Source organism: Sorghum bicolor, chromosome 3 (assembly GCF_000003195.3).
Source record: "Sorghum bicolor cultivar BTx623 chromosome 3, Sorghum_bicolor_NCBIv3, whole genome shotgun sequence".
NCBI lineage: Eukaryota > Viridiplantae > Streptophyta > Magnoliopsida > Poales > Poaceae > Sorghum > Sorghum bicolor.
In genome coordinates, this window is record NC_012872.2 from 4,719,014 (window position 1) to 4,733,250 (window position 14,237).

The 14,237-nt window shown below is 49.8% G+C and overlaps 3 protein-coding genes across 3 annotated transcripts; 2 read left to right on the forward strand and 1 right to left on the reverse strand.

Annotated features, from left to right (window-relative positions):
* On the forward strand, nucleotides 2,506-6,467 carry LOC8056555 (galactinol--sucrose galactosyltransferase). The gene is made up of 2 exons (XM_002455066.2): nucleotides 2,506-3,852; nucleotides 5,022-6,467. Exons 1-2 carry the CDS (start codon nucleotides 2,602-2,604, stop codon nucleotides 6,147-6,149), a joined length of 2,379 nt encoding a protein of 792 aa, XP_002455111.1. The 5' UTR covers nucleotides 2,506-2,601; the 3' UTR covers nucleotides 6,150-6,467.
* LOC8078486 (pollen-specific leucine-rich repeat extensin-like protein 2) lies at nucleotides 7,494-11,416 on the forward strand. Its single transcript, XM_021456492.1, has 3 exons — nucleotides 7,494-7,938; nucleotides 8,913-9,191; nucleotides 9,934-11,416. The coding sequence occupies exons 1-3, from the start codon at nucleotides 7,603-7,605 to the stop codon at nucleotides 11,083-11,085; spliced, it is 1,767 nt and encodes a 588-aa protein (XP_021312167.1). The 5' UTR covers nucleotides 7,494-7,602; the 3' UTR covers nucleotides 11,086-11,416.
* LOC8078487 (photosystem I reaction center subunit XI, chloroplastic) lies at nucleotides 12,416-13,568 on the reverse strand. Its single transcript, XM_002457227.2, has 2 exons — nucleotides 13,267-13,568; nucleotides 12,416-13,126 (listed from the first exon to the last, which is right to left on the reverse strand). The coding sequence occupies exons 1-2, from the start codon at nucleotides 13,408-13,410 to the stop codon at nucleotides 12,635-12,637; spliced, it is 636 nt and encodes a 211-aa protein (XP_002457272.2). The 5' UTR covers nucleotides 13,411-13,568; the 3' UTR covers nucleotides 12,416-12,634.

Sequence of the window (14,237 nt, forward strand, 5' to 3'; positions counted from 1 at the left end):
ATGAAAGTAGTAATATTCCTATTTTGCAAAATTTTTTGGAACTAAACAAAGCCAAAATTAGCTTTAGAAGTTGTTTGGAGTCTTTCTTTTTTGTCGAACAAGGTAGAATGAAACGGCGTGTCAGGAACTCTTTAAAACATGCTCAGACAAAATAAAGAATGAAGCTAAAAATAGTGGTCTCATCTGGTTTCACTTTCATGTGAACCCGAGCACGACCAAAGCCAGAATTGCCCCAAGGCTCGGGGGGCTCCTCCACCGACGGAGGTGGGAAGAGGGCACATAGGCTGGGACGTTTTGTCCGTATTCGAGTTCCAATATTCAACATCCGGTACTGTATCCGTATCTGAATACTTAAATCGTATATTTGTGATGTCGACATCCAATTATATCTTATCCGACATGGTTGATATTATCCGTATTCGAATCCGAATCCGACCAAAAATATGAAAACAAATATGATATCAGTGATATCCGTCCGTATCCGATCCGTTTTCATCACCAGTGGAGAGGGCACGCAGAGAGAGACGCTCGGCCTATTTTTAACATTTGTTAATCACAAGCTAATAAAAAACTTAACGGATCCAAATAACGATTTAGTCAAGTCCATCAAACTCTAAAATTTGAAAGCATCATCAAACACTGACTCACATTTTCACAATACTTGCAACCATATTTAGTGAACCATTCAAATTGATATTGACATAGATTTATGGTATCAAATTAGTTAATATATGTAGAGCAGATTTGATCATTAAGAGCATCTCCAACCATTATGTATTTGAAGTTATGCATTTTAGGCAAATTGTAAACCCCCAAATGAAAATGGCAAGGCTAAAATCGGGTGATCTCCAACCGTTATGCAAAATGCCAAGTTCATCATCTTTTTTTTTCGGAAATTTTGTTTCGCGGCACTCCTTCCCGCGCGGCCAATCGATCCCGCGCCAAACAGCCCGCCGTCGTCTCCCGTTCACCAATTCCAGCGCCAAACAGCCGCGCAGTACCGATCGTGAGCTGCGCAGTTTGTCGTTCCCGTTCGCAGTACCGAACGTAGTACCGACCTCCCGTTCCGTTAGTTCCCGTTCACCGTACCAGTTCGTCGTCTGTTGGCCATCAGTTCGTCGTCGTACAGGTTCGCCCTTTGGCTCCAGTACCGATCTCCATCAGGTCCTGTTCCCCATCAGTTTCCGGTCGTCGCCATCAGTCAAGCCGTTGCAGCTCGCGAGCAGTAGAATTTCGTGAAGCCAACATGGGATCGAGGGTACCGGAGAATGGATCTAGCCGTATTGCACAGCGCATCGCCAAGGTTTGAACTTCGTAGCCGAATATCTTGATCCAATTCATGTGGTCTTTGTTCGATGTACTGAGCTGCGCAGTTGTTATCAGTTGCGGGCTTCAAGGTTTGATGAAGAAGGCGTACCTGGCCGGCGTTGATGAGCAAGGCGTCGTAGATTCGTCCTATCGCGCGCTGCGTCGTCCTATTGTACGCTGCTTCGTCCAAACGCGCGCGCGAAGCTTGCGAAGGAGGACGCGCGATGCTTCTCCTATCGCGCGAAGTGGTGGCGACGCGAAGGGAAATCGCGCGAAGGGAAGAAAAAAGTCCGCGAGGTGAAACCGAGAATCCCTTGATCTCTATTTGCATAGCTGGACTCCTTTGGCATATATGCCAAGTTTCCCCCTTCAAATGCATAGCTATGTAAAATGCAAAGTCCAAATGCATAACGATTGGAGGGGTTTTTTTTGGAGTTTTATGCATTTTGGTAAATGCCAAGTCTATTTGCATAATGGTTGGAGTTGCTCTAATAAGTCTGGGCTATTGCCTGTACATGCCAGCTAGAATCACGTTCATGAAATGAGATTTCCTTGTGGCTTTTGCGGCGCGTTGGGCTATTGGGCTGCTGGGGTCAGGAACTTCTTTTGTCGGGGTCGGTACTCGTCGGGTGTAAACCGACCCTTACCATATAATGTAGGTGAGGAAAAAACACTGTTAAATAGCTGATTGATTTGACTTTAAATAAATAAACTGGAAATCTTACACCTATTACTAGTATAATATCCACATATATGGAGCCGCAAGCCTAATATCCAAACTTAGAGGATTTCGTGATATGTAAATCTCGCCAAATTTACGCAACAAAATCTCAAAGCAGATACTTAGCTGCCATTTAGTGTGGGCGTGGATCAAGATTCAAGAGGAATGGAAACAAAATCTCTCGTCATCACATGCCATGGCAATTGGCAACGCTGTCTGCTATTGAGGACACAATAAGCAAGGCCACTTGCACACGGACACAGAGGTTTAGCTTACAATTTCGCGATAAGACAAAAGGCGCGGATTAATTAGCGGCCGAAGCTTCTCCACACGCAAAATCTGGTCGGTGAAAATTTTCCATATATGAGCTTCAACAAACAATTCCATTTTATTTTATTCCACACGACGGATCGCATGATGGGGCCCACACGAAACCTCTATAAAAGGAGTGCCAATAGGCCACCATGGTTTCCGCAAAAGCACCAAGCTTTAGCACAAGGCAAACCAACCAAACACTAATAAACCAACGCAATTCTCTAGAGCACTCTAGGTCGCCAACAAGCGCCATCGCCATGGCTCCCAACCTCAGCAAGACGACGCCTGCTGCTGGCCTCCCTCTCGGCGACGAGGTGGCCCCGGTGGAGGGCCTCAAGCCGTCACGGTTCACCCTCAAGGGCAAGGACCTGGCCGTGGACGGCCACCCGTTCCTGCTGGACGTGCCTGCCAACATCCGGCTCACCCCGGCGTCGACGCTCGTGCCCGCCGCCCCCGCGCCGGCCGGCAACGGCAGCTTCCTCGGCTTCGACGCGGCGGAGGCTAAGAGCCGGCATGTGGTGCCCGTCGGCAGGCTCCGTGACATCCGGTTCATGAGCATCTTCCGCTTCAAGGTGTGGTGGACCACCCACTGGGTGGGCGACAACGGCCGTGACGTGGAGAACGAGACGCAGATGATGGTGCTCGACCGCTCCGCCGCCGCCGGCGAGCCTGGCAGCGGCCGTCCCTACGTGCTGCTGCTCCCCATCATCGAGGGCTCGTTCCGAGCCTGCCTGGAGGCCGGGAAGGTGGACGACTACGTGGACCTGTGCGTGGAGAGCGGGTCCTCGTCCGTGCGCGGCGCCGCGTTCCGGAGCGCGCTGTACCTTCACGCCGGCGACGACCCGTTCGAGCTCGTCGCGGACGCCGTCCGGGTGGTCCGCGCGCACCTGGGCACGTTCCGGACCATGGAGGAGAAGACGCCGCCGCCGATCGTGGACAAGTTCGGGTGGTGCACGTGGGACGCCTTCTACCTCAAGGTGCACCCGGAAGGGGTGTGGGAGGGCGTGCGCCGCCTCGCCGACGGCGGGTGCCCGCCGGGGCTGGTGCTCATCGACGACGGCTGGCAGTCCATCTGCCACGACGAGGACGACCCGGCCAGCGGCGAGGAAGGCATGAACCGGACCTCCGCCGGCGAGCAGATGCCGTGCCGGCTCATCAAGTTCCAGGAGAACCACAAGTTCCGGGAGTACAAGCAGGGCGGGATGGGCGCGTTCGTGCGGGAGATGAAGGCGGCGTTCCCGACCGTGGAGCAGGTGTACGTGTGGCACGCGCTGTGCGGGTACTGGGGCGGCCTCCGCCCCGGCGCGACCGGACTGCCGCCGGCCAAGGTGGTGGCGCCCAAGCTCTCCCCCGGACTGCAGCGCACCATGGAGGACCTCGCCGTCGACAAGATCGTCAACAACGGCGTCGGCCTCGTCGACCCCAAGCGCGCGCACGAGCTCTACGAGGGCTTGCACTCTCACCTCCAGGCATCCGGCATCGACGGCGTCAAGGTCGACGTCATCCACGTAAGTCTTCTTCGCCTATTCTTTTTTTTTTGTTAATATGAGTAGTTGTTAACTACTAGATTATTAGCTGAAAATTACGCATGGAAACCATCGTTTTGTCCAACTAGATTGTGCGATTTTACCGTTTAATTTAATTTAATTGGTGCACGTGACTGGGTGCATTCGAGATGTCTCCGGATGTGCCCGTCCCGGCAGGCCAGGATCCAACGAGTGGGACACACAAACAATAAAGTACTGGTACTATTTTTTTTTATATATAAACCTCTTCAGGATAATTCTAGGACGTCTTTGTGGCCCCTGTGGTCCTGTCCATATATATATGGATTATGATGCTGAATCTGTACTCTATATATAAACCTCTTCAGGATAATTCAGGATCCAACGAGTAATTGGTTTATGATGTTGAATTGCGGCAGTTAGTTATTTGACTCTATTTAAGCCACTACTAGATTGAATTAGGGCATGTCATGTATTTTATATATAGCCGGTTATCACGGGTAGCCTTAAGCACAGTAAATCTTAAGCTTATTGTTAGTCACTTGCTAGGCAACTCGCAACAAACTCTAAGTACACTGTTTTTTCTGAACATTTTGGGACACTTACTACGGTGAAATATTCCAGAAATGTATCGTACTGTATATACCACGAGCAACATTTGTGGTGGTTGTGTAGCCGCATCGTGGGCTATAATTTCTGAACGGGACGTGATAGATAGGATCGCTTGTTTCGTTTTCATGCAATCGTTTTACTAATTAATTGTGCTTGAAATTGAAACCAATTGACACCATTCTTATCGTTTTTTTACATTGTTTGCTGCAGTGTTTTTATAGTATTAGTAAAGAGCAAAAACGTAAAACAGTTTCTGATTACTAAATAATTGTGCATGAAATTGAAATCAATGACAATTGACAGTTTCTTATTGTTAACTATTAATTAATTAATTGCGCATGAAATCGGAATTGAAACTTACGAGCGTGTTAATCCGATTGACAGTAGACAGCTTCGTTCGCCATCGGTAAGTGAGCCTGGGTTGCAAATGGGACATGTTATTCGAGCTTAAACAAGGAGTAACATTAGAGAAAATGAGTGTTTTTGACGGTGTTGATCTTCAGTAAAATCAGGCGGAGGCTTTGCTAACGATGGTAGTGTGTGCGTGCTTGATGGTGCAGTTGCTGGAGATGCTGTGCGAGGAGTACGGCGGCCGCGTTGAGCTCGCCAAGTCCTACTTCGCCGGTCTGACGGCGTCGGTTCGTCGGCACTTCGGCGGCAACGGCGTGATCGCGAGCATGGAGCACTGCAACGACTTCATGCTGATGGGCACGGAGGCGGTGGCGCTGGGCCGCGTCGGCGACGACTTCTGGTGCACGGACCCCTCCGGCGACCCCAACGGCACCTTCTGGCTGCAGGGCTGCCACATGGTGCACTGCGCCTACAACTCGCTGTGGATGGGCAACTTCATCCACCCGGACTGGGACATGTTCCAGTCCACGCACCCCTGCGCCGCCTTCCACGCCGCCTCCCGCGCCGTCTCCGGCGGGCCCATCTACGTCAGCGACTCGGTGGGGCAGCACGACTTCGCGCTGCTCCGCCGCCTCGCGCTCCCCGACGGCACCGTCCTCCGCTGCGAGGGCTACGCGCTGCCCACGCGCGACTGCCTCTTCGCCGACCCGCTCCACGACGGCCGTACCGTGCTCAAGATCTGGAACGTGAACCGCTTCGCCGGCGTCGTCGGCGCCTTCAACTGCCAGGGCGGCGGGTGGAGCCCCGAGGCGCGGCGGAACAAGTGCTTCTCGGAGTTCTCGGTGCCCCTGGCGGCGCGCGCCTCGCCGGCCGACGTCGAGTGGAAGAGCGACAAGGCCGGGCCCGGCGTCAGCGTCAAGGGCGTCTCCCAGTTCGCCGTGTACATGGTCGAGGCCAGGACGCTGCAGCTGCTGCGCCCCGACGAGGGCGTCGACCTCACGCTCCAGCCCTTCACCTACGAGCTCCTCGTCGTCGCCCCCGTGCGCGTCATCTCGCCGGAGCGGGCCATCAAGTTCGCGCCCATCGGGCTCGCCAACATGCTCAACACCGCCGGCGCCGTGCAGGCGTTCGAGGCCAGGAAGGACGCGGGCGGCGTCACGGCAGAGGTGTCCGTGAAGGGCTCCGGGGAGCTGGTGGCGTACTCGTCGGCGAGGCCCAGGCTCTGCAAGGTGAACGGCGAGGAGGCCGAGTTCGCGTACAAGGACGGCATGGTCACCGTCGACGTGCCGTGGTCGGGGGCGTCCTCGAAGCTGTGTCGCGTCGAGTACGTCTACTGAGCTGGACAGGCGGATGACTCTTCTGCTGCACCATTGCCCTGCTTAGGCCGCAATAATCAAATGTTTAGAGCTTACCAAGTTTTACAGCTCTAAATAGCTTAATTTTGCTTGTTTGCTTTTTTGCCCCCTTTTTTGTAAGAATTCTTATGGTGTGAATTAATGAGTGTTTTCTTCTAATTTTGTGATTATTTCTGATTTCTGAATCGAGCCCTGCATGCATGAACATCAATGTACACCACTGCAGAGGTTAGTGCCAGTGTATGCGTACTATGCAGAACTTTACGATGACAAATTGACAAGCATGAGGAAGTTCCTGAATACCCCGTCTGGTTCCTGGCACGACAATGGCAAAGGCTGATTTCCCTTTTAAAGAGCAAACTGAAGATAAAAATCTAATTCTAAAAAAATAGCGCAAATTGGTACACAATAAAACTTGAAATAATTTGCATATATTTCAAATATCCACCATATAATTCAAAAAATACGCTGAATTTACAGTATCTGAATAGCATGTCAATCTCTCTGTCATCTAGACAAGCCGATTCAGGCATCCACGATTCTCGAGTGTTGGTAGTAGCTGGAAATGGATGAACGTTGATATTGGTCAGGCTACACAGCTACTACTATGTAAGGTTTTGCTTCTCTTCGATGGGCTATTTAATTAATGGTCAATAATATTAAACTCCTCTTTTATTATGATTTGTTCTTCACCATTTAATTAATGGGGGAAGTATAGAGTGTCGTGTGAGCCAATCTTGTAATAATGTTCTACATATGATTCTTCCATTGAAGAAGGAGAAGCGAGAACTTTCCTCCATTACCTTAGGGCACTCACAATGCAAGACTCTATCACAGAGTCCAAGACACTTAATTACATATTATTTATGGTATTTTGCTGATGTGGCAGCATATTTATTGAAGAAAGAGGTAGAAAAAATAAGACTCCAAGTCTTATTTAGATTCCAAGTCCACATTGTTCGAGATAATAAATAACTTTAGACTCTATGATAGAGTCTGCATTGTGAGTGCCCTTAGTAGTATATAGCAAAAGAAAAAAAAGGAAAAAAACCATTGAAAAAGGAGAAGCCAGAACTCTCCTGAGTCCTGTCTCCTCCATTACCACCTATATATAGCAAAAGAAAAAAAATTAAACAAAAAACAAAAAGAATGGATAGAGGCAGGAGAAGGGGAAGCCCGACCTGGTAAAGAATGGTCCAGCAAACATGAGCCCAGATCCAGCCCAGGTGTCAGCCCAAACTAGGCCCAAGTAACATGCGGATTGCAGAGCTGGAGGCCCGCAGCAAAGCGAACCGACTCGCCGTTCCGTGCCGTCTCGCCTCGCTTCCTTGTCCCCATCCGGATTCTTCTTCCGCTACCCTTCCCCTCCTCCCACCTCACCACCATCTCCAGCTCCACCCGCACCCAGCTCTCCACCAACCGACGCGGCGAGGAGATGAACGCGTCGCAGTTCATGGACAAGCAGATCCTCGGCCTGGCCGCCTCCGCCTCCCCCTCCGGCGGCGGCGGCGGCGGCGCGGGGGGCGGTGGGGGTGTGGATCTCAGCGATCTGATGATCCCGATCCCCCAGGAGGACGGCGAGGACCGCCTCCGTCGCCGGCGTAGCAGCAGCAGCGTCAACGGCACGGCAGACGACATGCTACCCAGCTACGACTTCCAGCCCATCCGCACCGGCGGCGGCGCCGCCGCCGCCCCCGCGCCCCAGGCCTCGTGGGGGTCGCTCGACTCCAAGGAACCCTCCGCCTTCACCGCCGCCTCATACAACCTCAAGGTATGGCCCCCCCGCTTTTCTGGTCGGTGGTGATACTCCCGCTAGATCTCCCTAGTCCCGATGTCGTAGTGCTCTGTGGCTATTTGCTGAGTCGAACGCGGGTTCCAAACTTTGTATCGTTGTAGGTCATCACTTCATCAGGCGACTAGTTTGGTTAGAGAACTTTTAACTCGTAATCACTTGTTGAGATTTGCAAATTGCAATCACTTACTGGTTGTGTATTCCATATGTTGATGGGTTCGTAATCCAAATGGGATGGATGAGCAGAGAAGACCGACCATTTTTTCTGAGCCAGTTTCAATTGAGTGAGCATAGTCAACTGATGAGCTAATTGCATGCAGCCCACACCAGAGACTATTGTGAAGTGTAGTTTGAACGATTATCTTCTGATACACACTAATATGACAATGCTAGTCTGTTAGATAAAGGGTCTACTAACACATATGGGAATTTAAAGGTTCTTCTGATATCGTTTGTTTCTGCCAGAAACTAAACATATTTTATTGATAGACTGTGTTTTGAGATAATTGTACATGGACAGTTGGATAGCTTCACCCACTGTTTCTTGTTTAAACTAAGCACATCCGAGCTGTACATGGTTCCCTGTTTCTCCCATCTAACAAGTTACCTATACTCTTTCACTCTTTCTCAGCCAAATTCATTTGCATAAGTTAGTTATACTCTTCACCCTTTCTCAGCCAAGTTCGATTGCATTGTATAATGCTCAATTAGTTATTACTGTGATTTAGCTTTACCGAGTATCAGTTATCTATTGGTATGTGCAAAATAGGCATCCGTTCCAGGTTTATTGACTTATAATTAAGATCTATTTATATAATTGAAACATGTCTGCGCACTGTGTTTCTTTGAAAGACCAATTTAACTGTTTGTCATTGATGGTTCAAAACTTCAAAATGATGACATCAATAACCTCTCCTTTATTATATACTTACAATCTTTCTTATGATTGATAGAGTGCTGGTATATTGGAGCCACATGTGCTGAAGAAAGTTAGTCATGAGGAAGACAGGAGTAACTTCCCTACAGTTACTATCGCAGATATTGATCGAACCATGAAGAAGTACTCTGATAACCTTTTGCATGCACTGGAAGGTGTAAGCTCAAGGCTTTCACAGATGGAGGGTAGAACGCACCAACTCGAAAACTCTGTTGATGAGTTGAAGTTAACAATTGGTAACTATAATGGTAGCACTGATGGAAAACTCAGGCACCTTGAGAACATGCTCAGGGAGGTAGGCTACCCGTGACTCTTCCTTCCTTAGCCTGCTAGTCTTTGCTCTATATGTACTGGAAAAGATTCTGTAATGCAATAGCGAACATTTATGCACTTTTGAGTGACTACACATTTTATAGACCTGTTTCATTTACTGTTTTATTCATACCATATTATATAGATAATGTTTTCCATCCAAATGGAGGGTTTACAACGTTTCATGTTGATTACTGCAAAATGTTATCATCGTTTATTGATTGTAGCAGCACATAGGATTAAGCAAGATAGTACATATATGTTTGATTTGCTACTTTGATTCATGCTCTTCTGTCTCTTGTTCATTTTTGGCAGTACATAGACCTGGATGTGCTCACCCACTGTTGGTCATTGTTGTTCAACAGATTCTTCATGCTGTAATTACTTAAGTTCATTTTTTTAAGTTAACTTGTTAGATGCAAATTAATCGTATTTACTGGTTTCCCTCTCTCAGTATATAACTGCATATGTTTTTGTTTGGATTTTAGGAGCTTAGCTTAGAAGATGGGTCCAGTCATACACGAATAAGATGATTGGGTTGCTTCCTTGTGTTAGATGTCATTAACATCCAAACCTTTTGTACCTCCGCTTTTCTTCTTGTTTAAGTATTATTGCTTGGTTAAGGACACTCATGGGATATATATATTATCCTGTATATTAGTCCTATGAATTTATGGTTATTGTAAAAGAAAAATGCAGCAAACTAAGCGCTTCATTACTTGCAGGTCCAAGCAGGTGTGCAGATTATGCGAGACAAGCAAGAAATTGTCGAGACACAGCTCCACCTTGCGAAGCTCCAGACAACCAAAGCTGATGCCCAGTTATCAGAAAATAGTGGGTCTGGACAGGCTGGCTCACAGCAGCATACAGTGGCTCCTCCACAAGCAGCCATTCAGCCACAGCAAGTCCTAACCCCTTCGCAACCACCTGCCCTTCCTGCCCTTCCTGCTCCAAATGCACCACCTCCACTTCCAACGCTCCAAAGCCAACCACCATCACAGTTTCCAAGTCATTTACAACATTCACAGGTACCATCTGTGCCTTCTGTTGCACCGGTTCCCTCAGTCCCGCCTTTACCAAGGGATGTTTACTATGCTCCATCTTCTCAGCCGACTGAAACCATGCACCAGCAGTATCAAGCTCCGCCAGCTCCACAGCCTCAGGCTCCTCCTGCATCTCAGCAGTATCAAGCTTCGCCAGTTCCACAGCCTCAGGCCCCTCCTGCACCTCAGCAGTACCAATCCCCATCCCAGTTCCCTCAATATGCACAGCCACCTCAGCCTGCAACTGTTAACCCTCCAACTTCCCATGTGCCCCCTGCACCCCAGCAACCAGAGGAAACTATGCCTTATGCACCGCCTCAGAGTTATCCACCTAATGCACGCCCTCCTTCACCTTATATGCAACCGCCTAGTGGACCTGCTCCTCCTTACTATGGACAGCAAAACCCTAGCATGTATGAACCTCCTGCAGGCCGGGCTAACCCTGGGCCGCCATCATCCTACGGTTCTGGTGGGTATGGCCCACAGGGTGGAAGTGGTTTCTCTGAATCATATGGTTACAGTGGATCTCCTTCCCACCGTGGCAATTCTGGAATGAAGCCGTCTTCACCTTTTGCTCAATCCTCTGGGGGAAGTGGCAGCTATGGCAGTGGCAGGCTCCCCACGGCTCAGATACTACCGCAAGCAGTGCCGATCAGCTCCTCCAGCACCAGTGGTTCTTCAGGTAATAGAGTGCCACTTGATGATGTAGTGGAGAAGGTTGCCACAATGGGATTCTCAAGAGAGCAGGTGAGAGCAACCGTGCGGAGGCTGACTGAAAATGGGCAGAACGTGGACCTGAATGTGGTGCTCGACAAGCTGATGAACGGCAGATAAGTTTGAGGAGTATTGTCATTTCACAGAGCCACACAGTGTGTACAGTATGGAAACTTGGAAAGTGTCAGCTGAACCGATTTTCTGTGTGCAACCTTGTAAACCTGATTGTGCCTGGAGAACTCTGATGGCCGAACAGCCGTGCATCGTGATTGGCGGTCACGGTTGCTCCATCTGAAATGGAAACAGCTCAGTGTGCCTGTCAGTGATATAGTATTACAATCTGAATACGTTGTTCATTTATGTATATGTGGTGCTGATGATATTCTAAAACATATACCGTTGTTTCTTGTGATATGTTAATAAGCAGCCTTTACTGTGGTTTTGGGCTCTCTCTGTTCGGTTCCTGTTTCTGTTTCTGAAAGTGATTGTGCTGTAAAAAGGTAGGACCCCAACCATAAGGGGAGCGCGATGCTGTTTTGTTTTCACGTTGGGCGCGTTTGGATCACGCCTAAGCTTTGTCTGCCAGACTTTTGGCAGACTGTGTGGCGCGCAAATGAACTCGCGAGCCGTGGCTGTATTGCGGCACACCGAAGTCCGGTGACGAACCAAACGGTCGCCGAAGCTTGGGCGCGAGAGTTGTGGCGAGCTGTGGCCTGATGCGGCTGCCATCCAAATGCGCCGGTATTGCGGTACGGCCCAAGTCCGGTGACTAACCAAACGGTCGCTGAAGCTTGGTCGCGAGAGTTGTGGCGAGCTGTGGCCTGAAGCTTGGTCGCAGCACTCTCGTCATTGCACCTTGCTTTTGGCGTGTGTTTTGAGATGTTTTATAATTGTTTGTTGAGGATAAGTTTTAGAGTTTTTCTCAACCAAACCGTAACCTCTTCGTCAGTCCGGAGTTAGCTCAACATCAAGAAATGAGAAGGCAAAACAATAGCATGGGTAACTATAATATTATCGATCCTAGAAAATTAGAAAACTGGGGCATCGACGAAAACGATTTAGCATTATGGCTTTGGCCAGCCCTTTGCTAATGTATGGGGAAGCCAGAGCCGGTAAACCCAAACAAATTGGCTTTATCTAAGGATGGGGATGGTGTTTCAAATGAGTATATGTGGTTCTTCTCTAGTCTAACTTATAATGAACTAAATAAACAATTTTTTCTCCAATTTGTTCATTTAGTTCATTAAATTATACTAGTGAATAACTGCGGGTATTCATTTGTAGCACCGTCCCATCCCTAGCTTTATCGGGTCCTAGTTCATTTGTAGTTCCGAATGGCTCTGTGGCCAGGCAACTTGTGAACTCCATTATAAGCGGCGCCTCGTTCGTTCGGGGGAGGTGTCGTCATGGTTAGCATGTCGACAACACAGACGGACTGAAAACACCATGATGCATCCAAGTAAAAAAAAAATTAACAGTTTCAAGTTACATCCCAATCCATCCATGTGCAGAGGAATTACATTTATACACGGTGCTCATCACTGCTGAAGTGAAACAAGGACCCCATCACCTACATAACCACGCATGCCGCCGACGCAGAGAGGAGGATCGCATGCATCGCAGCATCGGAGCTATATATATATATATATGGATCTTTATTAATCAACTTCTACTTGAAGTAGTAGGGGAGGTCGAGCACGTAGAGGAGGAAGTAAGCCCAGAGCACGCCGGAGATGCCGCCGAAGAAGAACCCTCCGGTGAACTTAGACCATCCGTCGGCGGTCTGCAGCTTGTCGGCCTCCTTCTTCCTCCCCGTAAGCGTGAGCGTGGGCGCCGTGGAGGGTTCCCCCTCGTTGAAGGACGCGACGCCGTACATGGTGAGGCAGACGCTGAGGATGGCGACGAGCCCCGCGGCGCCGAGCGCGCCCGCCTGTCCGTGCACGGGCGTGTTGCGGAGCGGGCCCGTGAGCGCGAACGGCCCCACGAGGAGGTAGCCGTGCGCCAGCCCCACCTCGATGCCCCGCAGCAGCGGGCTCACGGCCGTGCGGTACGCCGGCAGGTTGGAGAGGTACCACGCCACCAGCGGGCTCGAGGTCACCGGCGTCTCCAGGCTGCCGATGAACGGGTCGCCGTTGATCGGCTGCACCACCTGGTACGTCGCCTGCATATATACATGCACACGAAATCGAGTAGTAAGCAGCTAGCTAGCTAGAATTCTTACGAAATGGATCGATGACACAATAATTCGCGCGTTCGATCTGCTGCTAGCTTGTCTACTGATCGACTGATGACTGACGGTACCTTCTCGGGCTGGATGGCCTTGACGGTGAACCGGGGACGCCTGGTGGTGGTGAGGGCAGCGCCGGACAAGCCCCTCGGCTTGGAGTGCAGCTGCAGGCTGCTCTTCATCACCTGGCTCGCCATGGGAGCGTAAGCTGTAGCCATGGTCTCGACCTAGCTAGTGGTGTCGATCTCACTCACACTCGCACACGCACGGGATCGGCTCTGCTGCTGCCCTGCAAAATGGTAGCGGAGAGGGGTCGTCTCCTTGTGATCTTTAGGAGAAAATCCGTGGCGCGCGCGTGTGGATGGATGGGGCCTGCAGGCGTGATATGGCTCAGGACTGTGTGGCGTTCGCTGGGTTGCGAGAGTGAGCGAACCCTATCCCCTTATCCGATCCGAACGAATGCGTGCGTGGACAACACCTCCCTCCCTCCACTCCACTCGCGTCCCGCCATGTGGAAACAGAATCTGCAGTGGCAGTGGGAGTGGATCGTTCCCCTGCATACTGAGTGGATCGTTCCCCTGCATGGGACTTCCTTATCAAATATACATGCAGACTGTGTATATAAACCCAGCCAAAGAGCCACCGGCCGCTAGTGTTGGTTGAAGTGCAGTTGTAGACGATGACGCCGGTCACACACACACGCACGCAGCGACACACTATAGCAACAGCAACATAGATGTGAACCGTCTAAATTTGGTTAACCCCCTGCTAAAGTTTAGGTGCTAAATTTTAGTCACTCTACTAAGGTGCCAAATAAACTGACTAAAAAAGAACGAAAGTAGTTTAGTCTCGTTAGTACCTCAAGAGTGACTAAAATAGGTTAAAGTGCTAAGTGGACAGGGGCTGCTTTCTCATTATTGCCAATCCCTTACCCTGACTTATACATTCATTAGGGGCGGTTTGGTCTTTGTTGAACTGTTTTAATAGTCTAGTCTTTAGTCACTGTTAGTCATTAGAACCAAATAGGGATGGCTAAAGTTTAGTT

What these genes read in the sequence shown, in the direction of transcription:
- LOC8056555 (XM_002455066.2), top strand. Translation starts at nt 2,602, where the DNA reads ATGGCTCCCAACCTCAGCAAGACGACGCCTGCTGCTGGCCTCCCTCTC. An exon ending in TCAAGGTCGACGTCATCCAC is followed by an intron (nt 3,853 to 5,021) that starts GTAAGTCTTCTT and finishes TTGATGGTGCAG; the next exon opens with TTGCTGGAGATGCTGTGCGA.
- LOC8078486 (XM_021456492.1), top strand. Translation starts at nt 7,603, where the DNA reads ATGAACGCGTCGCAGTTCATGGACAAGCAGATCCTCGGCCTGGCCGCC. An exon ending in CCGCCTCATACAACCTCAAG is followed by an intron (nt 7,939 to 8,912) that starts GTATGGCCCCCC and finishes TATGATTGATAG; the next exon opens with AGTGCTGGTATATTGGAGCC. An exon ending in TTGAGAACATGCTCAGGGAG is followed by an intron (nt 9,192 to 9,933) that starts GTAGGCTACCCG and finishes CATTACTTGCAG; the next exon opens with GTCCAAGCAGGTGTGCAGAT.
- LOC8078487 (XM_002457227.2), bottom strand. Translation starts at nt 13,410, where the DNA reads ATGGCTACAGCTTACGCTCCCATGGCGAGCCAGGTGATGAAGAGCAGC. An exon ending in AGGCCATCCAGCCCGAGAAG is followed by an intron (nt 13,127 to 13,266) that starts GTACCGTCAGTC and finishes GTATATATGCAG; the next exon opens with GCGACGTACCAGGTGGTGCA.